At 34.9% G+C, this 25,844-nt stretch overlaps 1 protein-coding gene across 1 annotated transcript in view; it reads right to left on the reverse strand.

Annotated features, from left to right (window-relative positions):
* TNKS (tankyrase) overlaps positions 1 to 25,844 on the reverse strand; it is a 175,650-nt gene that overhangs the window by 72,940 nt on the left and 76,866 nt on the right. Inside the window, exons 4-5 of the mRNA XM_082444601.1 lie at positions 19,708 to 19,744; positions 18,873 to 18,948 (exon numbers count right to left, since the gene is read on the reverse strand). Of these exons, the coding sequence (XP_082300727.1) occupies positions 18,873 to 18,948; positions 19,708 to 19,744 (113 nt within the window). The remainder of the gene's footprint in view (positions 1 to 18,872; positions 18,949 to 19,707; positions 19,745 to 25,844) is intronic.

The following is a 25,844-nucleotide window of genomic DNA, read 5'->3' on the forward strand; positions in this document are numbered from 1 at the left end:
GCAGCTCTCTGGAGCTCTCTTCTCTGTGCAGCTCTCCCTTCCCTGGTCCTCCACCCTGCTAACTCTTGCCACCTTGGTCTCCTCAATCTTCTAATTCCATCTTCTCGAGTCAGGGAAACCACTGGGTGCCTCCTGGATTTTCCCTCCCTGCATCAAGGCCTGGAAATTCTTTCTAGGCAACAACCTGGAGCAATCACAGAACTCACCTTATTTGATTCCTATCACTCAAGAAGCACTACTATGTACTGCCTGATGTTCAACTTCTGAAAACCAGTTTCATATATTTTATCCAGTTTTTTTTTTTTTAATTGTTTCAGGAAGGAAGGTAAATCTAGTTCCTGTCACTCCTTCTTGGCCCACTTTCAGGGCTGAATTTGACTTTATACTGCAGTTGGGAAGTTTCCTCAAGAAATAGTAACTGCTTTGGATGAATGGTCAATGTGTCAGTAAGCTCTCATAGGACATAGCTGACATTTACTATTATAAGGAAAAGGTGACAATTTCATTGCTGATGCACAAAAAGATTTTTTTTTTCATATTAAGTATTCTTACAAAATTTTATTTGTATATAGTTGGGTCAATAATAGTATTTATTTCTTATTCTTGAAAATAAACTAAGTCCCTAAATAAATGAATACCTATACACACACACTAACTGTTTATACAGAAGGCCAAAACAAAAAATTATATCTAGTTTCTGGATTTTAAAAAATCATTATGAGACTAAAAATTATCTATAATGCTTTGAAAACAGTAATACAATTTTTAACCTGTATAATTTTAAAACTTATATAACTCAAATAAATTAGAAGGCTCTGTAATTGAAATGGTAGAAAGTGATAGAAGGCCTGAAATAGAGCAGTTGTTAAAAAATGGAGTTGAGGAGTGAGTGTCAAAAACTATTAGGAAGGAGAATTGCTAGAATCTGATAATTGATAATAAGTAGTAAGGAATATAGCAGTTTCCAGTTTGGAAATGTCAGTGATAGAGGAAGGAAAAGAAGGAAGAAGGGAGGGAGGGAGAGAGGGAAGAAGAGAAGGGAAGGGAAGGGAAGGGAACCCAAAGGGAGAGAATGTGAGGTTTGGGTTTATTGTGTTTGAGTGCCTATACGATACCCTAGTGGTAATGGGACTAAGAATGGAGTTTTGGAAAGATCACTCTGGTTACTCAATAGAGAATAAACTGGAGAGGGAGGGCAAATCTGATGGCAGGAAGACCTGAATAGAAGCCTGCAGGACTAATCTAGGAGGGAGATAATGACGGTGTCAGTTAGTAAAATGGTAGCAGCATCTAAGTAGAGGTAGTTGAGCTATGGGAGCGGATGAACTCACAGGGAGAGTGAGTACAGAACAAGCAGGGTGACACTTTCTGAGGAGTCATTCCAATGTGTATGCTAACCGTGCAAACTAAACAGTGTCACTGGAAGGCACATAAAAATCTGTGACATGCCTGCAATAAGTTTGAGGAAATGCTATAAAGCAAAAAGAAAAAGTACAAATTGAGAACAAACGATGATTTGAACAAGCTTATACTACTAAGAGTCCAGGAGTTTTTCCTCTAGAAAAAAATTTACCACTAAACATTATATACTAAATGCTATCTTCTGATGCAAAGCAATTAAAATCATGTGATCTAATGAATGGTTAGCACATAGTGCCAACTTTATACCTCAACTACCAAATGGCACAGCAATGATAAGAGTAATTTTCTAAATGCTAGGATAATTAACAGAGTGTAATTTTGGTTTGGAAAAAAAAGAAAAGCAGGCCCGTTTGTAAAATACTCACACATGTTACTTGATAATTTTGTGTTGGCTGTAAACTAGCAAACACAACAATCAAACATTTAAGGCATCACTGTGCACAGGACAGCAATCACTGCCAGTTTGCACACCTCACATTTATTCTTAAAACAGATTTTTTGTTGGGAATACTTTAAAAGTCAAACATGTAGAGCGAAAAAAAGAATAAAATAAAAAACATGTAGGGTGATAAAGTATGAAACAACTACAAATGTAAAAACTCTATCAAAAAACCTACCTTGATATTATTCTGCTGTAAGAGAAATGTTATTACTAATATTTTCATATTGTAAAATGTTTACAGAAAAAAGAATCCTTACTTAAATAAATCTCATAATTCAAAGTTTTCTTCTTGGAATCAGGCCATAGGAAACAATAAACTTATATATATATATACATTTATCTTTGCTTTTTATGATATAGATTTGCAGCATACAATAATGCATTAACTTCTCCTACACATACATGCATAGTTAAAATAGGAACAACTGACAACCCTGTTATAAAACTGTGGATGCAACTTTAACAGAAGTGCAGGCAGCACAATATAAGGAAGTGAGTAGAGGCTTTTAAGCCTTGGGTTTGCATTCCTCCTCTGCAAAATTTACAAGGTATATGGCTTTGGACTAATTTCTTAATGTCTCTGAGCCTTGGCTTCTAATATCTGTAAAATGAGAATTATAATTCCTACCATATAAGGCTATTTCATGCATTATAGATAACTATATAAAGCACCTAATGCAGTATCACATAGAAAAAGCTCAACAAATGGTGGTTATTACTTATTATCACCTTATTAAGTATCTTACACACTTAGAAGTTATTTCTTAATGGTCATTTATCAGTCCTCATCTTACTTTACCTATCAGCATCATCTGACATAGCTGAGCACTTCTTCCTTCTTGAAATGTTTTTCCCCTTGGTATCTAGGACACCTAGGTACCCACACTTCTTTTCTGGTTGCTCCTCACTTTCTTGACATTGGAGAACTCCAGGACTGTGTCCTTAGACCTCTTTTCCTCATTATCTACACTCACTCTTTTGGTGATCTCATGCAGTCTTGGGGCTCTAAACAACATTTATATGCTGACAACTCCTCAATTCTATCTCCAGTTCAGTCTTCTTTGCTGAACTCCAAACTCTCACAATCTAACATCCTACTTGACATCACCTTACGGATATACAGGAGACACTGCATGCTTATCATGTCCAAAACTGAGCTCTTAGTATTCCCTCCAAAAGCTACTCTGCAGAATTTCCTATTGCTGTTAATGGCAACTCCATCCTTTTAGTTACTCAGGTCAAAAAATTTGATAGTCTTTCTTGACTGTCATCTTTCTCTCACACACTATGCTCACTGCATCAGACTATTTCTGTTGGCTTTATCTCCAAAGTCTCTCCAGAATCCCATCACTTCTCACCACATCTACGATCACTATCCTGGTCTAAGCACCATCCTCCCTCAGCTGATTGGTTGTAACAGCCTCCTTGCTTCCAGCATAATCCTCTGAGAGCCTATAAAACATAGCAGCAGAGTGATCCTGTTAAAATGTTAGAGGTTCCGGTCCTCAGCTCAAAATCTTCCAATGGCTCTTCATCTCACTCTAAGTAAAGCTGAAGTCTTTATAATGATCTAGAAGGCCACAGACAATCTCTCATTACTACCTCCAACTTTCTGACTTCATCATTCACTCTGGTTCACTCCAAACAGCTCAACTGCCACAATTATTAATTTGCTTAAAAAACTAAAGGCCTACCAGTAACAAAATATTTTCCCACTTAAATTTAATTTCACACATGACTCCTTAACAAATCCAAACAATGGAAGACAAAGTATTCCTAAGGATTAAATATCAAAGCAAGAAAATCCTATAGATACACAATGTAGCCATCACCTTTGGAAGACCTATATATTATTATGTGCCTAGAATACCAAAATTTAATTTCTAAATATTATTTTCCTACTGAGCAAAGAAATCATGAAAACTACGTCTCAAGATTTAAATGTGTTATTACATATTCAATCCTAAGGGAATTTTAGCATTTAACACAAAACACACATGGCTATCTCACAAATGACTGCTGGGTACTGGGGAAAGGTTCCTCAGTTTGTTAGTACTGAGAAAGCTTTTTAAGTTAACACAGAGACAGAATATCCCAATCTTTACAGCACTTCTCATCTAAGAAACATAAAATATTATAAAAATTCTTAATTTCTTAAGACTATTATTATTGTTCTATTTTTATAAAGTAAGGCCTATCTCAGAGATATTGTGGGTTTTGTTCCAGACCACTGCAATGAAGTGAATATCGCAATAAAGCGAGTCACAAATTTTTTGGTTTCCCAGTGCATACAAAAGTTATATTTACACTATGCTGCAGTCTGTTAAGTGTGTAATAGTGTTATGTCTAAAAAAAGTACATATCTTAGTTTAAAAATACATTATTAAAATGCTAACCATCATCTGAGCCTTCAGCAAGCTGTAGTAGTAACATCAAAGACCACTGATCACAGATCACCATAACAAATATAATAATGAGAAAGTTTGAAATATTGTGAGAATCACCAAAATGTGACACAGAGACACGAAGTGAGCAAATGCTGTTGGAAAAATGGCACCAATAAACTTGCTCAATGCAGAGTTGCCACAAATCTTCCATTTGTAAAAACACAGTGTCTGAGAAGTACAATAAAGTGAAGCGTAAAACGAGGTCTGCCTGTATAAAATTTGGGGCAATCCTTAAACAAGATTTTAAAATGAGATTCCAAAATACCAGTACTCCAGATAAATATCTCCTTTCCTCTTATTCTGTCTTTGGACACTACTTTTGCAACAAAAAGTGGTCACTAAAAAGATTGCCAAAGACGGTCTTAAAACTATTTGCCACAATCTTTTACTGTGACACTTATCATGAAATCAAATAGTTAAATATTTATGTGTCTGTCTCCTGTAATCCACTGTGAGCTCATTGAGAATGAAGAGCATATCTTAATTTTACGTTAGAAGGCTTAACACAGTGCCTCATACTAGTAAAAAAGAAATGAAAGTTATGGTTAGCTTTTGATTTACGTTAATTAAAGAGAACGGGGGCTATGAATAATCCAGCTTGGTGAATTTGACTTCGAATTTGTGTGAAAGATTTACACCACATTTCAACACAGGCCTGTGTGATGTTTGAAGCGTTCCCTAGGAGAGAACAAAACCACAACTGAGAAGCCAGGATGTAAGTCATCAGAGAGCTGCCTAACTTCATGATGTGTAGTGCACTGAGGTTTTCTTTAAGATTTCCACTTTGACCTAGATCAAATCCTCCTGAATTTTTCAGATTAGGGTAAACAATTCATCCTGGTTTGCCCGAGACAGTCTTAGTCTCAGGAAGCCCGCGCATCCCAGGCAAACTGGGATGGTTGATCACCCTACTCTAGCCAGGCTTAATGCTGAATGAGTTTCTTGGTTTCCGGAGCTGCCCCAAGTCAGAAAGTAGCGTGTGTGTCTGTGTGTGTGTGCCCACCTGCAAGGGCACACATGCATTCAGAATAAGGCAAGACTTACTACTTTACCAAATTAGGAGAAGAATCATAAAACGTTATCATCTGCTCAGATCTTTCCGCGTTCGCCTGAACGTTCACGTACTCATCACCCAGATTCAACAATCACTTATTATTAAGACTTTGTTACACTGGCTTCTGCTATCTCTTTTATTTTCCCCACTGAAGTATTCTGGAGCAAATTCAAGACACTACATACTTCTGTAGGTGCCTCTAAAAATTATGGGCAATTTCTTTAAAAAACCCGATATTATTACATCTAATAAAATAGTGGTAAGTCTTTGGTACCATCTAATGCCCATGTCAGTATTCAAATTTCCTATCTGTCTCAAAACTTTTAAAAGTTCATTTGCCAGATGTCAGGAAAAATACATTTGGTTATTGGGCCGTTATGTTTCCCCAAATCTACGACAGTCTTTCTCCCTCCTTTCTTTCTTTTTCTACAATACTGACAACTCTCCGTGAAGTTTCTCAACTCTTGTTGAAGAAACCTTGTTAATTGTTCCCTTCCTTGTGTGATTATTTAACTTGTGACAGTATCTTCTGTATTTCATGTAACTTGGAAGTTGAAACTATATTGGCACGAATATTCATAGATAGTACGTCATATAGTATTACATCAGGTGACATTATGTCTGGATATTCGACTTTCAGTGATAATATTGTTCAATGTAGCATCAGTTTTGCATGTACATACTACCTCTCTGAACTCGTGCATCCTAGATATCATCTGTAATTTTCTTAACTTCCTGCCATCTTTTTATACAATATATATAAACAAACACAAAATCATTACACTTAAAAATTCCAATACTTATTTCTAGTTTTGGGGACATATAAAAACATGCCTTTTCAGATCTGGTTTCAAAAATGAGGTACCATATATGTATTTTCTCAGTTCTAACTGGTTTCAATTATCAATTACTTTCATTTACTCACCATTCCCACCCCAACATAATTCTCTTTTAAATTATAAAAATAATATATTCCCTATAAAATAACACAAAGTAAAATGTCTATTTCTCTCTCTAGCACAACAAGCCCCTTTCCCAAAGGTAGGCACTGTTTATAGTTACACAAGTGTCATCTGAGATATTTTTCTACGTTATATGAAGGTATGTTTGTTTTTGAGTTCTTTTTGCTGCTGCTTTTGTCACACAAATGGATATTATATTCTTCTGCAATTTGCTTTTCTTCTCTTAAAATATTAGCACATAGAGGTCTACCTTATTCTTTGTATAGTATTTCCATTATGTAGCTGCATCGTAATTATTTAACCATCACCTTATAAATGGACATTTACAAATGTTACAGCTCTGCTCTGGTTATCTTAACAAAACACATCTCATTCAAACTTATCATTTGGTTAAGATAGATCAGTGTTCCCCTTCTACAAATAAAATACTGTATCAGCCATTAATACAAAACTCCCAGGAAGATATAATAACTGCATAATCAGAGCTTATTAAATTTCTTTTAGGCACAGAGACATGATTAATCTGCTTGTGAGGTACAGCTAAGAAGTTCTTTGAGACAGTGATACTTAAATCAGAATCAAGGCAAATTAAAAGCTAGAGAATCAATATGGGCATGAGTCCATGGAAATAAATATATCTCATCACTGATGCCTGTCTTTTGAAGAGGTATTTTAAGTAGTACCATAATAAAGATTAGACAGTCTCCTTGAAGTTTCTCGACTCTTGGGCTATTATTATAATAATTTAAAAGAGAAACTATCTGGAGAATGAAAATTGATGAACCAAAGTAGAAATAAAATTTTAAAAAGATACTTTATTCACACCTTCCCCCCAAACTGTATCTCCTTTAACTTGTCTCTTCTACAGAATACACTTTACTAGATCCTTTAATAATAATGACTTCTTTCCCATTATGAGTCTTTTTTTCTGGTCCTGGGATTCTTGGGCAACAGTTCTCTAAAGCACAGTGCCTAGAGCTAAATACACCTAATAAGAGATACGGTCCCATCACAGCAGATTATATCAGGACTAGTTTCATAAATAGACATATTACTCCTACAACCTAACAGTGTTTAACGTATTAATGTTTTGAAGTCACAATCTCTGTAATGGGAGGGAGTTGGGTAACAATAGTACTGGCTTCCTCACAGCGTTATTTTCTGGCTAAAATGAAATAAAATATATAAAAACATTTTGAAAATACCAAGTATTTTATTGAAATAACAGCTAAAATGTACTGTGTACTTTCTATGTATTAACTTGTTTACTTTACACAACTATTACCAGAACTAGAAACTATTATTATCTCCATATAACAAATGAGGAAACTGAGAAACAGGGGCGTTAACAGCAGAGTCAGAGATCATATGCAGGTAAGTCTGACTTCAGAACTCTCATTCTGCCTGCCTTCCTTTCCTTTGGCTGGGCACTCAGGTTCTGGACAGTATGTTCAGAAATGGATCAGTATGGCTGAGAGGCAGGAAGAATTACTCTTGGTAGGAAGGGATTGCTTCGGTAGTTCTGACTCAACTCAGCACTCAGATCAAACCCTATCAATACTGACAGTGTGACCATACTATTGGATGAGTGCCCCAGAAAGGTAGGACTTCTTTTTTTCTTTTTTTTAAAAAAATTGAAGTATAGTTGATTTACACTGTTGTATTAATTTCAGGCATACAGCAAGGTGATTCATATATATATATCCTTTTTCAGATTCTTTTCCATTATAGGTTATTACAAGATATTGAATATAGTTCCCTGTGCTATACAGTAGGTCCTTGTTGTTTATCTATTTTATATATAGTACTGTTAATCCCAAATTCCTAATTTATACCTCCCCTGCCTCTCCCCTTTGGTAACCATGAGTTTGTTTTCTATGTCTGTAAGTCTATTTCTGTTTTGTAAATAAGTTCATTTTAGATTCCACATATAATTTGTATCACATGATATTTGTCTTTCTCTGTCTTACTTCACTTACTTCACTCTAGGTCCATCCATGTTGCTGCAAATAGCATTATTGCATCCATTTTTATGGCTGAGTAATATTCCACTGTATGTATGCATGTATCTTCTTTATCCATTCATCTGTTGATGGTCACTTAGGCTGCTTCCATGACCTGGCTATTGTAAATAGTGCTGCTATGAACATTGGGGTGTATGTATCTTTTCGACTTAAGAGTTTTCATCTTTTCTGGATATATGCCCAGGTGTGGGATTACTGGATCATATGTTAACTCTATTTTTAGCTTTTTAAGAAACCTTCATACTGTTCTCCATAGTGGCTGCACCAATTTACATTTCCACCAACAGTGTAGGAGGGTTCCCTAGAAATGTAGGACTTCTTAACAAAAGAAGTTATTTAAAATAATAAGCATCAGGACTTCCCTGGTGGCGCAGTGGTTAAGAATCCGCCTGCCAATGCAGGGGACACAGGTTCAAGCCCTGGTCCGGGAAGATCCCACATGCCGCGGAGCAACTAAGCCTGTGTGCCACAACTACTGAAGCCTGTGCGCCTAGAGCCCGTGCTCCGCAACAAAGAGTAACCACCACAATGAGAAGCCCGTGCACCGCAACGAAGAGTAGTCCCTGCTCGCCACAACTAGAGGAAGCCCAGGAGCAGCAACAAAGACCCAACGCAGCCAAAAAATAAAGTAAAATAATATAATAATAATAAGCATCAGAGGACATGGAGGAATAACAGAATATTGAAACTGGAGAAGAAAATTTATCTGCTTCTTTCCCAGTGCTGGATTTTTCTATGTATCTCTAACAGTCATTTGGTCTTTTCTTGAACTGAATCCCTCCAATTGATTCAACTGCTTCTTCCAGAATAATTTCTTGACTACCTTCCTGGTCACCCTCTGACTGGTCAATATCCCTCCTTAAATTGTGAAACCCTAAGTTTGGTGCTAAATCCAGATATGGTCTGGATATGCATTCAAGCAGAGCCAGATGACAACCTGTCAGCATTATCAGAGTAAAGCTTCCAACATCGCACTGGGAGGTTGGACTCGTTGCCATTTAAGTCCTCTTCCAGATAAAGTTCTATGAGGTAGAATAATGATTGATATTTTAGTCTCAAAGAGTATGCTTTTCCAAAGTAACATATGTAGTCATCTTTAGGAAGGAACCTAAGGCATTTGAAAATTTGTAGAATTTATGAAATGTCTCATAAAACAAAATTTCTGTACTTCAATTGCCTTATATAGTAAAAGTTTATTTTTTAAAGTGAGTCTATAAAGGACTATCCTTACTTTAAGTGTTATGTATGGGGAAGAGAAGGATAGGGGAAAGGAAATGAACAGAGAGTAAAGAGCGGGTAATCCATAGGGTAATTTTGTAAAGCTCTGAATGCCAACTTAATTAAATTTTAACTCAACATTATCATTGTGGGAACTCCAAGGGGATTCTTCAACAGCCAGAAATTTGTGTTTCTCTTTTTCAGCCTCAGAATCAGCTGAAGAATTGAAATGTATGCATGAAAATGAGTTTCTAGCGTCCTCTCATAGGGTTTGTATGGGAAAGAAAAAAGGATGCTTAGCACTTTCAGAAAGTGCAACATTAATTTTGCATTGCTTAATGAGAAACAGCTGGAAGACTTTATGGAAATCAAATTTCTTGGTCTGACAGTAACCTGATGTCTTATACTTTTCAAAAGAAAAGTTTTCACACTACTCAAACCTCACATGAATTCCTTTTTATAATTAATATTTACAATCTTAGGTTTTCAAATCTAAACATCAAAGATTCTAACTAATGTTCAACAGATAGATGACTTATTCTGGAAGTACAAGGAAACAAGTCCACCAATTGTCATTTAATGATTATTTATGGGGAAATCATTCCACCTTAGATCCTTGAACAGTCATTGTAACTGTATAAACTAGAGAATGAGAAATTCTGTTATCTGATTTTAGTGTGCTTCAGAGCGCTAGGACTTGGGAGACATGCTGTTACCTCAAAGTTCCTTCAGTGATCAAGTCCTGACACTTCTGAGTTTGCACATGTGAATTCAGCAGCCAAAGGCAGCCAGGAGCAGAGGTCTCTAGCTCTATTCCCTGCGGAAGCCTCCTTACCCAATTCTAATGGGTATTGAACCCTCTCAGACACTAGGAGATCACTTTAGGGGAATTTTTATGGTATTCAGAGTAGGGTATTACCATGTTACTATTGAAAAATTAAAGCATCTTTACAAAAGGAAAATCAACATATGAAGTATTTTATATTTAGTCTATTTCCAAATTTACTAATTTGACTACCCAAATATGCATTTCAAATAATTATGCATGGTATTTATAGTGTTTTTAAAGTTTTACTGTTGATACCATTCTTAGCAGAGAAAGACATTTTCTTATTAGTCACTGAAAATAGCCTTCTTTTAAAAAGGATATTATTAAGATTCTTGATACTTTTAGAAATTTCCTTTTATAATTCTAAATTAATTAAGCAAGTGAGAGAATGGATGGATATGCTTCGGAGGTGGGGGAGGGGAGATTTCCTGAACAATTATTATACTTCTTTAAAAAAGAAAAAAAAAGTAGCATACAAAAATAACCAGGTGAATGTTTGTGTCTGCCCTTCCAGTTTACATGTTGAAGACCTGACCCTCAACATGATGGGATTTGGAGACAGGGCCTTCAGGAGGTAATTAGGGCTAGATGAGGTCATGAGGGTAGAAGCCCTCAAGATGGGATTAGTGCCCTTACAAAGAAGAGAGAGCCAAGAGCTCTCTTTCTCTCTCAGCAAAAAGGCAGCCCTCCGCAAGCCAGGAACCCAGTATGGTATGGCAGCCCCAGCTAACTGAGACACCAGGTAACTGGTACACAATGAATTAAGAAATTAATTGTTTATATTGTTTTCATATTATGGCCAAACAACTGTTTCTAATAATACCAATTCAAAGCTACAGATAATATCAGAGTTCTCAAATCCATAATGAACTCTCCACTTTTTGCTGCCTTTCCTTAGGCCAGAAGAGTTTCTGACATCAGACTTCTTTTTGTAACTAAGCAAGCCTTTTTCACACACTAAGGTTCACCCTTTACTAAAAGGATTTAAAAACTTTTTGCGGAATAATCTACTGTCAACTGACATTAACTAAACAGTTTAAGCCAGGGAGACCATAATCAAATCATAATCATTAGAGGGCTATTTTAAAATACCTTTATCATGTAATAATTAATAAATAACTATATGTAAATAACACCACTCACAATTCCACTCACTGAAGAACTAGGACATCAACAATAGCATAAAGTGACCTTCTGTGTTTCTACCTGATCTCCTATTCCCTTGCCACTCTGCCAGATGGATGTTTTTCAAGCTACTGCTGCAGTTGTAATCTAACCTACCCTGTAAAGTCTGGTATACTTGGAGAGTCAGAAGAAGCACTTTAAACTTAGATTCTTACAATTTTAAAAGGATATACTGAAATATCACTTTTGTAATTTGGCTTCTAAATCAAATTTTAATAATGAATCATATTTGCAGCAAAATGATTTAGTACTCGCTCCTTTTTTATCCCTCAACTAGTCTAATATTGAAAACTGCAGGAAACTTGTGCTTTTTGGATATGAGTATAGGAGAAACCGAAGTTCAGAGGAGGATGGCTAAGCTGAGCTTAACTGAATTCCTAAGCTTTACCACCTGCTTTTTAACACAGGTCCCTTTCTACTAAAAATTCTTTTCTCGAAGAGAAAAACAGAACATAGTTGGCATGGGTACTAATTACCCTCACCAGTAGAGATGTCATGCTTGACAAAATAGAGACTGTTTTAGTAGAAGTGATTCCCTAATGAAAAATAAAAAAGACATTTTCAAGCCCTTATTGTTACACTATAAATATACACATGCATAAAGATTTTATACACTATATCCCAACATAAGCAGGCAAGAAAACTCGCTCCAAGGGATTTCTGCATTACCGTTAAGACATGCACTGTTCAGCAAGATGTACCTTAAAGAAGTGATTTGATTAGATACATAATTAAACTTAAAGTACCTGAAGAGTTCCCTAATGCACACTTACTGCATTTTGACCTTCTTATAATCCCAAGTAACATCTAAACTATGAGCCAGAAAAGTTGGACACTAAAAAATGGTCTGACCTTTTATCTACCAGGATGTGGGAAGAACACAGGAGGATGATAAAGGCCACTAAAGGCCACAGGGAGCCACGCATGGGCCCTCAGGTAATGCTAACACTTTCTTAAAGGGGAAAAAGGCTGTATATAAACTTTATTCCAGATACCAGGAGTATTTTATCTACCGACTCTTACATAATCCAAGTCTGTATTACTTACTCTGATGAAAAGTAAGTAACAAAATACATAACAATCTTAAAATGTTAGAGTTGAAAGGTAAATTGGAGCTCATGTGGCCCAAAGCCATCCTTTTTTAGGCTAAAAGACTGAGAACTCAAGAGATATAATAAAATTTGCCATGATCACATAGCTAGTAATAATTTTAACTTAAAACTTGGTCTTCTAGCTTCAACTTCCTGCTTTTTCCTACAATACCATGACCCATAAAGATGTGCATAAAATTATTTTTTGCTTTCTGAGGGAAAAAAAATCTTAAATTGTAAGATACAAATACAAAGTAATTGAACATATCAAAAGAAATAAATATGTTTGGTGATTTGTTTAAAAATCTTCACCTATTCTTCCAAGCAGCTGTGAAAGAACCATTGTCAGTAATCCGCCTGAGAAATGACACAAACTTTCTTGACCAATAGACAATATGCATTGAGTTATACGCAATATTTTCTTATAGCAGGGGTATTTCAGTTAGCTATTACTACATAACAAACCACCCCTAAAATGGTAGGTTGCCTGGGTGGCTCTTCTGCTCTATGTGGTATGAGCTAGGTGTTAGGACGACTGGTGTCACCTGGAGGCTGGACTGGACGCTCAGCTGAGGCTAAAAGTCGAGGACACGTGGAGAGTTAGAGTCACCTAGAGCCTTAACCAGTCTCGGTGGGTCTTTGGCTAGAGGCCTCAGTTCTTCCCCACATGAACTTCTCCATACGGCTGCTTGTGCTTGCTCATGGCATGGCAGCTGGGAGCCAAGAAAGAGTGTTCCAAAAGCAAGAAACTGCAGCTACCAGGCCAATTCCAAGGGCTAGTCCTAAACCTGGCATGGCATCACTTCTACTTTATTTTATTCATCAAAGCAGTCCCAGGCTTAGTTCACAGCCTGTGTGGGAGGGGACTAGACAAGAGCATAAATAATGAGAGGTCCAGTTCATCGAGGGGCTGTCAAAGTAACAATATGAGGACTGTTAAAATCCTGTTCCAGCAAAATATTTAGAGAAGACTTACACTGAAGGAGGGAGGTGTTAACCAAGAATACTGTATTAGAATATGACAAATTCACATAACCCTAAAATTTAAGTATAAATTGCAAAAACCATTGCATTAATCCTACATATTCTTTGTGCTACACTGGATGTGCTTTATGGAATTTAAATGAATGTTGTGGCATTATTTTTCAGCCGAATATTAATTTTTAATAAATATATTCTTAAAAATGGGTATATGTATCTTATGAACACATTTCTGAATTTATAAGCTGCAAAAATAAACAAATTTAATTTATTAAATGTGATGTGGGGTGGGGAGGAGACAACGACCAAGTTCCAAGACAATTAATTCGATTGTATGCTTTGTAGATTACCTGGTAACCTACATTTTATCCAAATGCCACCTGGGACTGAGCTTGGTAATAAAGACAATTTAAGTGGAGAAGTGGGGGATGCAGAAGTACTCAGAAGTATGTATGTGTCCATTCTAAATATGCTCAAAAGCCAAAAATATATCAGAGGAGTAGGGATCTAATTTTCTGAAGTTCTACTATGTGCTACATTTATCACATTATTTCATTTAATCCTCTCAAATGTCTTGTGGAATGGGTATCATTATCCCCATTTAGTAAAGAATACACTGAAAACTGTAGAGCCATAGTCACACACTTAGAAAGTGCAAGAGCAGAGAAGAGAATCCATCTGTTTGGCCTCAAAGCCCATTTGCTCTTTCGACTATTATCACATAGTTTTTTATGGTATCTACAAGGGATGGTACTAAATTCTACTTTATTTTTGATTGATCCCTATTAAAAAATAGTTTTTAAACACTTTACTTTTCTCCATTTCCAGAGTCTTATTCATTATTAACTATTTTATGGAAGCAAACATTTACACAGTAGAAATCCAACATTTAAAGAAACCCTTCAGTTAATCTTTCTGAATTTAAATCATGCTCCTCCAGTTGCCTTTCATCTAAATTTGTGATTTCTTACAGAAGAGCATACATGTCTAAATACTAATGCTTTAAAAATAAAAGAGCTAGAAAAAAAATCTCACCTTAAATCTACACTTTGTATCACAGCAAAAGGAATCATATTTTTTTAGGCACTGGCTTCAATGTCCTGGATAATGTCTTCATCATTCTAACAATTTTGAGCTCCTTGTGAACCAATACCATTAAACACACAGTTATCTCCCATGACACTTAGCACAATGACCTATACATGGCATGTACTGAGTGCTGACTGAATGAACAAAAGGAGCAGAAAGAAACTACCATAACATTGAATATTTTATAATAAAAACAAAATTCCAACCAAACATTAGTTACTTTCAATATTTGGTGACAAACAATTACAGCAATAGTATGCATAGTAAATGCATGCAAAGATACATATTATTTCTATTTAGGAATATGTACAGTAATGCCAAACTCCAACCTATTCCTTGTTATAAGGAGGGCATAAATTTAGGACATTTATTTTGGAAGGGGATAAAGGCAGCCAGGAAAGGGACCTAAAAGAACTCTGAAGAGGGTTGAGTGTTGGAATAATCTGAAATGTATTCAAATACTTATTTTCATTCATTGTAAAAAGGTATCCTTATAAAAATTAATATTGCAAAACAAGAGACGACCACCATCTCAAATTTATATATCAAACAAGACCAAAATATTTGGATAATTGCTAACAAAATGTCTGATCATGATAGAACATGCTGTAAAGAGAGATTAAAGGACAAGACATCTAAGTTTGAAAATATAGGAATTACAGAAAGGAAGCAATCTGTTTTAAGGACCTGGTCGCTGCAATTCAAAATAAGAAACTATGGAATGCTATGCCTAATCACAATGGGCAGGAGACAGAAGAACAATAAATTATATCTATGCCCCTATATTTCTAAAGTGGCCAGCATTAGAACATGCGTGTAATTGTATGAAAGTAGCATTTTAGAACAAAACATTACAAAAAATGTTTCTGCCTTTGCTTTTTAGGGAAAACAACAACAACTGGAAATTTCTAGAGTAGTCAAGCTCTGCTTTGATTTACATGTCAAATAAAAGCAAAATATAACCATGTAAATTACTTAAAACCTTATTGGTACTTCACTATTTTCAGATTCTACAGGTTAGAAAAACAAATGTCTGTGGGAAATAAAAATTTTAACCACTGAGATATTACCTAATGGGATAATCATCAAGTCACAGTACAGAATTAAGAGACTATTTAAATTTACACTGTCACTGTACAAGCCCACGTACCACTTGGAAAAGGAAGGCTGACGTCTAAACCCCCCACATATATCTAGGCAATCTCTCCACCCACTAGTTAGTGTATAAGGAACATTGCTTTTCTAAAAACATTACAAAATTGACACTTCCATGGGCTTTTAAAATTTACAAACCAGGAATCGTAGTAAAAACAGTGACAGGCAAGGATTCAGTTAAGCATTGATATAGTCATTTAAAAACCTGCTAAAAATGAATTTGATTCTGTACTGTGTTCTAAAATGCAAATTCAAGAAATAAAACTTCATATACCTGACTAATTTACTATACATGTAAAGTACCTGTATCCTCTTGTTTATATACAATCTGACTTCCTAATTCTAGATAAACACATGCTAATGGCCTGGAAAAATACTAAATATATACGACTGACTTGTAATTCAGCAGCTAGATTTGCTTACACACCTCTTGATATCAACAGCAAGAAAACAAAAGAGACTGTCATAACTAAAGGATCTTTCCCCAATCTCCATCAGCACCCACAATATCTACCACTTCACGGCTTTACTGCAACTGGCATATCTAATAAGAATTGCTCTGTGCCATAAACAAGGGTAATATCTAAATATGAACATTATTCAATTTTAAACATGAAATTTTATTTGCATTTTGCATACTGATGAACAATTTTGAATGACTTTTTATGTTATATGCATAGCACCAAAACGTAATAAATGCTTAAGTCTAATTTTCTCTTTCTATCTAATTTGAGAAAATTGATAATCTAAAAAAGTATAGGAGCACATTTTGGAAAATTATTACATTATTTATATGTTGTGAAGCCTTCAGTATAATAGTAATGTTTGAGACATGTTCTTAAAAATGTTCTACACATTAAAATATATAATTCTTCATTGTGGTACAATTACTCAAAAATAAATTGATAAAATCATACTAGTAATAATATATAATAACAGAAAATATACAATTCCCTATTCATATACTTCTGAGTTAATTTTCTAACTGGCAAAGAGCACAGATGATTTTTTTCACTCGAAGGATAAAATTATGTTCATCCGGGAGCATATTCGTAGCCTAAGCTTCTGCTACATGCAAAATGCCAGGCTTGGTCCGGTACAAAAGAGAGCTAATAGCCAAGTAGAAGAAAAAGACACGTATGAATAACCACAATTCAAGAACTCTGCGGTAAATGCCATAGAGTAATACAGAAAAGGAGCCATAGGAATTTGAATGAGGAATATGTTAGTTTCAGCTACAGGAATAAAGGAAGTGTATCCTCCTTTGGGGAGAAGGAAAAATAAAGAAGTTCTACATATTTGTGTAGGGATTGAGGCAAGGAGAAGAGGTAATTTGTTAATTATCAGTGTTCACGCTCCTTAATTATTTTGATTTACTGAGCTAGGAATGGGGCTGTCAAGGTATAAGGGTAAGGATGGGAGAATGAGGCTGGGATGGAAACTGACTCCTATTACAGTAATCTCACATAAATTTTGGAATATTAAAATGGCTGTGGAAAACTGAAGTAGGCTGGGCTCTAAAAGAGCTCTGTCTAAAGATATAGCTGCATTTACAGATAAGAAGGGTTCTTTCTGCATAGTGATAAAAGTCGCCTTATCTACTAAAAGGATCCAAACAAAATCTGGAACTCAAAGTAACTCAAGGAAGTTAAAACTCCCAAAGCAACTACAAAATTGAAGGGAAAACGAGCAGTTACCATTTAAAAATATCTCCCAGAAGTCATTAATAGTACCAAGTAAATCTTTGCTAATTTATAGCTTGATATATACATAATTTAACCTACCACGAAAGTAGAAGTCTCCTCCAAATTATCCAGAGAAACTAAACATTCATTAGGCCATGTGAAATAATATACAAGCCATCTTCAATAACAACATATATTTGGAAGGATTCAATTCAATGCCACTATTATATGGGTTTCATTAGAATGGGGAAAAAAGTGAAAGGAAAGCTGAATAATTTTAATCTATAAAATTATCACTCAGAGAAAAATAATTTTTTAAAAGCAAAACAGTTCATTATTTCTAAGGGGTACCATCCCTCCTGATACTTTCCATAGTATATTTTCGATATAAATAATTCCAAAGGAATTAATTCTTTAAATATTAGGTACAAGATAATTTTCCTCAATATCTGCAGTATAACTTTAAAAATGTTTTAGGTTTTAAAAATATAAAAGCCATCCTTTAACATTAAAAAATTAACCAACATTTTTAAAAAGACTTCATAGTACAAAGTGTTTTGTTTTTCCGTATCTATAAGGCAAACCACTGCAAAACTTTGTGGTCAGATACCAAAGGCTATAAAGGATTACATTTTCAGTCTCTATTCAGCAAGAATATGAAGCAGATAATGAAGATACCACTGCATATTTTATATATTACCTTACATTTATGACAAATGTATATTAATACAGAATATTTTTCTCTGCTTTAATACTTTCTTTCAATATGTAACGATGAAAACTCAGCAAAAAAAAAAAAAAGCAGGGCCATTACAATAGACCTAAAAAGATCATTAGCATTTTCTCAGCTTTAAATGGAAAAAGTGTTGGTTGTCTAGCAAACAAATTTTCCTTTGCCAAAAAGAAATAAAAAATATATCCTAACCAAGATGGGTAATTAGGATGTAAACAAATACTTCTAATTTCCATTATCATACACAGAAAATAATACACATTGTTATAATTTTAATCACCAAAAAAGCTGCAGTTCCATTTAACAAATAACTTTCAGTGTCTGACATTTAAGAGAAAAGGCTTAAGATCCATGCTTCACCAGCTCTATGAACATGTCACAACAGCATTCATTTTACAGTTAAAAGGTACCAGTAAAATACAGCCATATATATGTATGTATATAAACGTGTGTGTATATATATGTATATACACATATATATGCCAACTTTAAAATTTTTAACTGTAAAGCAAAAAGAAATCACTGAAGGGGAATATTATATTTTAAATGACTTACCTTTCGCCCATCACTTGCATGGCAATTCACATTTAGAGGAGTCAGTAAAGCCATTAGTTTTTCTTCATTACCACTCCTACAAAAAGGTAGTAAGTTAATTCCTATAAAATTATAGCGCTTCTTATGAATGTTTATGGATATTTTTCACAAGAGAGTAGAAAATGATATGGGCTTGCTTTGATTTCTTTTATATGGTTCTGAATGAATCTCTTTTGCTATATTCAATTCAATCAATATATTCCTAATAATTCCTGTTAATCATCATACAGTGGTATATCACAGATAAGGTAGCTTTCTACATTTTTGTTTTATTTATCTGCATAAAGTCACCTTCTTAATTACAAACAAACTTTACTCTGATAAGTGATCTAAAACGCTGGAGTTAAAAACACATATAAAATGCTGTAAAAAGCTAATCAATTAAATTATAAATGAACAAGAACAAAAGAAAATGGGTGAGAATTTTAACATTTACTTCATGCCCCTCATTCAAGCTTGGCTAGAAAAATTTCCAGAGAAAAATAAAGATATAGGTATTTAAATACTCCAAGAATATCATTCGAAAAGCTCGGCAACTCGGGTTTGCAGTTACCTTAAGAAATGTTCCAAATAAAATTAACCTTACAATCATCACCATATTGAAAGACAGTCTCATTTAATACACTAATCGTGCAAAATAAAGTATACAAAGATTTAGTATAAGGTCTTATCCGCATTATCGTATAAAATCCAAGCAAGACAATAACATGTTATAATTTTTATAGTCCTCCACCTGCCCTCCCCCTTTTCTCCCTTAAATGCATTATACTCACTTAAAATGAATGGAATCACTTACCTAGCAGCTTCTAGGAGTTCGTCTTTCTTGTATTCACCTAGATGATTGCAAAATATCATGCTGTTAGCATTTGGCAGAAGACAGATTAAGAAATGCAGTAGGCAGCAAATAGAGAATTAAATAGAAAAGAACAGAAAAAGAGAGTCCACACCCCGCTGGGTGATGGAGCCGTGACGTTAGCCAGCTTGTGAAGGCAGCATCACCAGTGCCTTGGAGACGGGCAGCAAATTGACGCAGCTTCTTGTCCAATCCTCAGATGAAATAGCTTTCTTCAGACGACCAATGAATGCTAAATCTTGTGTCCAGAAACACATTCCCTCTGATAACAGCATGCCAGTTGAAGACAATGTCCCCTCCCCCCTTTTCTATTCAGGCTGTCACAGTATACTTGTGAAGCATAATACATTCTGAGACAAAAGCAAAATAATGTGGCTCTTTAAAGGTACAAATTACTAGTCTTCAAAAAACCTCAGTTTTATTTGTAATGACATGGAAAGTTTTGTCAAAAAAAAAAAAAACCCAACACATTAATTACCATTGCTGAGCTTTATAGCAGAAGAAAAAAAATATCAGGATCATGAAGCCTTTGCCTCGATAGGGTAGGTCTGTAGACTAGAAATACGTGAACTACGTACCAAATGCTATGAACCCCTTGCAGGCAGTGCTCTAAAAACCAAAACAGTGAATACATTCTTAAATGACAATAATATTCTAACGTGCTGCAACCTATACTTTATACAAATTCAATACCAAAGTTGAACAACAAAGAATCTTAAAAATATTTTTTAAAAGGAGACTGGGGTCTCTGAGAATAAGCAGACATCCAACTATTAAGATGTGAATAATTTTTCTCCATTCTATTTTTTAATATATCACAGACTGAAAATAGGTATATAATTTAGAATCTTCAATACAAATTTCTTAGGGCATTCAAGAACTAACAAACAAGTCTTTGCAAGCACAATTGAAGGAATTTTAGTAATATAGAGTTTGCTCACTGAATAAATAAAAGGAACAGCCAGGACCATGATTCGGCTATAATATGCTGACTCAGTTTGCTATATCATTAAAGAAATAATTATACAAAATGTCTAAGCAAGTAATTATGTGAAGGCAAATATTAAGTATACATATAAAAAATAAAATTTTAGATTAAAATGTTATAATTCTATTAAGAAATAAGCTTAAACTACTTTTAAAAATCTTATCACTTATAAATATGGATTTCTCTGCATTTTGTTTATTTTGCTACAGAATGCAGAATATTGATGTAAATATTTTAAGGACGTCTCAGGACCATCAAGCACATGTTTAAATTCTATAACCCTTCATTAGCAAATATTTTTTTAGTTTAAACTTTTGTCTTGATTATTAGATGGAGATTTTATTAAAATCTAGAAACTGTAAGCAGTTATTTTCAAATAAGGAAAAAGTTGTTAAATATCTATTCTCTCCTAAGGGAATTTTACATACCAATAAAGTCACGGGCTCAACAATATACATGGATAAGCTAGAATGCATGCTTCATGGAAAGAGTCGGTCTTTCTAATTTCCCATGTATTGTATTCCAGATTCTTTAACTAATTGACAGTTTAAGATTTACATTATTCTAATCCCCCACAAATAAGGTTCTTGTCTTCCCAAAACCAAAGACCTACCTTTATTAAATATTTTAGGTGGCAATATGGAAGTGAATGAGTCAGTTTAAGAATCCCCTTCTGGGCTTCCCTGGTGGCGCAGTGGTTAAGAGTCTGCCTGCCAATGCAGGGCACACGGGTTCGAGCCCTGGTCTGGGAAGATACCACATGCCGCGGGGCAACTGGGCCCGTGAGCCACAATTACTGAGCCTGCGCATCTGGAGCCTGCGCTCCGCAACAAGAGACGCCGCGATAGTCAGAGGCCCGCGCACCGCGATGAAGAGTGGCCCCCGCTCGCCACAACTAGAGAAAGCTCTCGCACAGAAACGAAGACCCAACACAGCCAAAAATAAATAAATAAATAATAAATAAATAAATTTATTTAAAAAAAAAAAAAGAATCTCCTTCTGAGAAAATAGTATGACCCATACCCTCAAACGCCTTAAGAATCAAGAGCAAAATAAGTGAAATTATGGGGTAATCTATAAAAGTCATTCATTTAGTCAGTCAGCAAACAATTATTTGAAAGTCCTATAGGCCAGATTCAAAACCAAAAAAGAAACTATCATCTCTAAACTCAAGGAATAATAGTCTATTAAACAAGACAAACAAGTAAACAAATGATGAGAGTAGGAAATGAGTCTTATGCTATGAAGAGTTTAAAGGCTAGTCTTAAGTAGGATTAATAAGAGGCAGGATAATTGTAGTTCAAGGAAGGTTTCCTGGAAGAAGGAAAACTTGTGCAGAGTTTTTAAAGGAAGAACAGGTAATCCTCCGGTGAAGAAGGGTGAGGGGGAAGGAAGCAACCAAAGTAAAAGAAATGAGAGGGGCAATGGCCGCTCAGTAAACCTGAAACAAAGCACATTTGCAGGGCAATGGGTAAGAATGAGGCAGAGAAGAAATAGAAAGATCACATGAATGGCACTCTAAGAAGTTTGAACTTTATTTTGAAAACAATGAGGAAATACTGAAATATTTTAACAAGTAGAATGCAAAGTATATTTAAAGATCTATAAGTTTTGTGATTATTTAAAATATTCCCATATTCTACTCCAGTAAATTTTCTTGGGGAGGAAAGTGGCCCAAACGGGGTAAAGGGAGGTGAAGACAATAAATTCGGACACAGTCTATATTTTGGTGTAAGTATACATTTCCTGATATACAGTAATCATACTGAAATTGAGAAGTGAAAGCAGCTACTATTGAAATTGAAGTCATAGTGAAACATGACTTTAGTAAGCTAGGAAATAAAACTGCAAAGTATTTGGCATCTCCAAAGTTCAAATCAGTCTACTTACATAAGCTTCTCATCAAGTATAGCTTATTGATATTTTCTCCAAAGGGCACTTTTTGAAGAAAAAAAAAAAGTTATTCCCTCATGGATAAACTGATAATAAACCAAAGCTTTCAAAAGGATACATATAAGTGCACCCAACAGTGGCAGACCCAGGTACTACAAATGACTTTCTACTTTCACTGTTAGAGACCCTAGTACTTGAATCAGCTTTTCTGCAATGCATTCCAACATCCACTGTCTGGTGCCCAAGGACCACGATCCATAAGCAGTCAAAGCTCTTTTTCAAATGCTACATCGCAGAAATAAGTAGCGTGATGAACTTAGAGTCCCTCACACACTCTGACAACAAACCTGAGCTGCTTACTTAACAGTGAAACCCCAGTTCTATTTCATTTTAGCTGCGAATCTGAAAATATTCTGGCTGAGACTCTGGTGCTCTGTGGAGCATTTATATTCTTTAATAACATCCAGATAAAGGCTAGCAATAGATCAGCCAGAAAGGAAACTAGGCAATTATAGTCAAGATAATAGCAGCCAGAAATGGAGAAAACAGATGGCTTAAAATATTTTTCTTTGATTAGAATAAAATAAGTGGGGCTAAAAAAAAAAAAAGCAAGCCACAAAGTTTACTTTCCAAAATCTGAACTGTTTTTATTAGTAAACTAAGTGTTGATAGGATGCATGTAAAGATAAATACACACACACACACACACACATACACACACACAGTCGGGGGGCAGAGGTAAGAGTTAATGTGTTAAAAAGTATCAATATGTTATCAGAAAGGTTAAAAATGAAAGTTAAAAAATAAAGGTTAAAAATAAAGCTCCCCTTTGTATTTCTCTGAGGTAGTTAGAAACAACTTCTCTTTCACTTACTGTGAAGGCAAAATTACTTTTTGAATAAAAATGAAGAAAACCTGAATCAATAAATAGACGTCATAATTACTGACTTATCTCAATTTCAACATCTTAAGGGGTTTTCGTTCTTTTCTTCAGCAACTGACAGGATCAAAGCCGACTACATTTTCTAAAAATGAGTCATTTGGTTTTGTTGAGATGGTGCAACGTGGAAAAATTATGAACACAGAATCATAAATTCTTAAAGCAATAAAGGACTAAAAAAGAATTTTGACCTTTCTTTTCTCTACTTTGAAACCATGCATAATACATGCCTATCAGTAACATCTCTTGTTATATGCAGTGAGGGGGGATGTAACTTGAAAGTCACCTTTCTCCTGTCACCTCATCCCCAATTTCAGAATAGCTTTCCTAAGGGATCATCAACATATTATTTACAGTTAATGAAACTGACACCAAGACAATTAAATGAATTGCTTAAGGTTTCACTGAGTATTATTCACTATCTGTCAAGCCCTGAAAAAAGGCTAACGTGAGCAGAAACTAACCAAATCTGCGTTTTGGAAGAAGCGATGTAAACAAAAGAGTAACAAAACAATAATAGTAATAAAACAATTTTAAAAACAATGACAAGAACTAGCTTTAAACAGGTTGAACATATTTAGATAACATATGCCAAATATTTCCATCAAAACTACTTTAAAGCAGGGAACTTTCACATGAGCTTGTAAACATGGGCCAAAAAAAAAAAAAGTAAGCATATAAGTTTTACCTTTTAGTTTGTTTTAACATTTTGGACCAAGGGAATAGGTAGGAATGAAGACAATGTATTCCAGGTCTATTAAAATGACCAATACATTTTGCATTTCCCACAGCATGTGTTAATTCCTCATGCTTTAGGTATCTCAAGGTAAGAGCTACGTTAAGACTTCAATCAAGAATCTCAATTATCAAGTTTAGGGACCCTTTTGTTGCTGAGGGCTAAGTAGTACCATGAATTGCTAATTCTCATACAGATACTTTCTCATCAAGCTGCCAACAAATACAAGAGATGAACTGATTCTTATAACTAAACTGACAGCCAATATGGGGAATAAAATATTAATTTAGGTGACATAATCCATTGTGTTTTCACTAACAGATTTGATATTTTAGAAACAGCTACGTAGTTGTGGAAGGAATTTCACTGAAGCACCAGGAAATAATCTGATCTCAAGATGTTAAGCTAGGTCTTCCACCGAAAGCAATTTTCAGACAGGCTGATATCTACTATACGTACACATGGCCCCAGGAATGATCTGCACCCTCTCTCTGAAATTATTTTTTGAATTATTTGAATTATTTATTTCAATTGTTAACTGAATTATTATTTCGCTCTCTGAGATCTTTCATAAATATTTTCAGGACAATGTTGGGAAAAAATTACAAAGTATTAAGAGTCCTCGATGCCTTCTTCCAACTTCTGAATCCTATCAATCTTCCCACTCATTCTGATTCTGGCTTCAAAGTCCATAGCATTAGAGAAGTCTAGAATCACGATCAAACTAAACGCTCCACATCGATTCTAAACAAGGAATAATTGGGGGCTTTAAAATTTTAGCCTTGAATAGAGTATTTTCCTGGTGGAGATCCTTCCTATTTTCTGCTCCCTACAACTCTGACCTTTCTAATTCGCTAACATTAAACCTGTGCTACAGTACCAACGTAAACTCTAAGCTGGCTGTCCAGTACAGTGCAGCTTGAGAAGAATTTTCCAATTCTTTAGAAAAATGGAGATGTCCCACACATCCTGCCCTGCAGGGCAGCTGAAAATCAATTTTCAAAGATAAAAGGCCCCCAAATACAACCATATTATCTTATAATATTTAAACGATAAAAATTACAATGTATTACATGTTAACCAAAAAACCTAAACCAAGGTCCTAAAACATTAAAAAACACGAAATTACACTCAGACATAACAAAGGCTCTGAAAAAAAAACATATAATGCAGTCAATAAATAATATGATTGTTACCAACCAGTTTCTTTGTATGCAGTAATATGTCTTCACTTAGCCCCAGTGACATCTTAGATAAGCATCCCATTTATGGACACTTAAGTAGGGTTTCAAATAATTTATACCTGCTTCTGACATTCTGTCAATTGTATTTGGAATGTAACTCAAGACTTTTCACGGATTTGTTTGTTAGTTTGTTAAAAACGGAAGTATTAAAATCTGGGACATAACTACAAACACACACTGGCCAAAAAAATGTTGTATTATAATATATATGCATTCTCTAAAGTTGGGTATTAAAAACCAGAAGAAGTATTCCTAATGCACATTGTTAACCAATGTGAC

Source organism: Balaenoptera physalus (assembly GCF_965194825.1).
Source record: "Balaenoptera physalus genome assembly, chromosome: 21".
In the NCBI taxonomy this organism is placed as follows: Eukaryota; Metazoa; Chordata; class Mammalia; order Artiodactyla; family Balaenopteridae; genus Balaenoptera; species Balaenoptera physalus.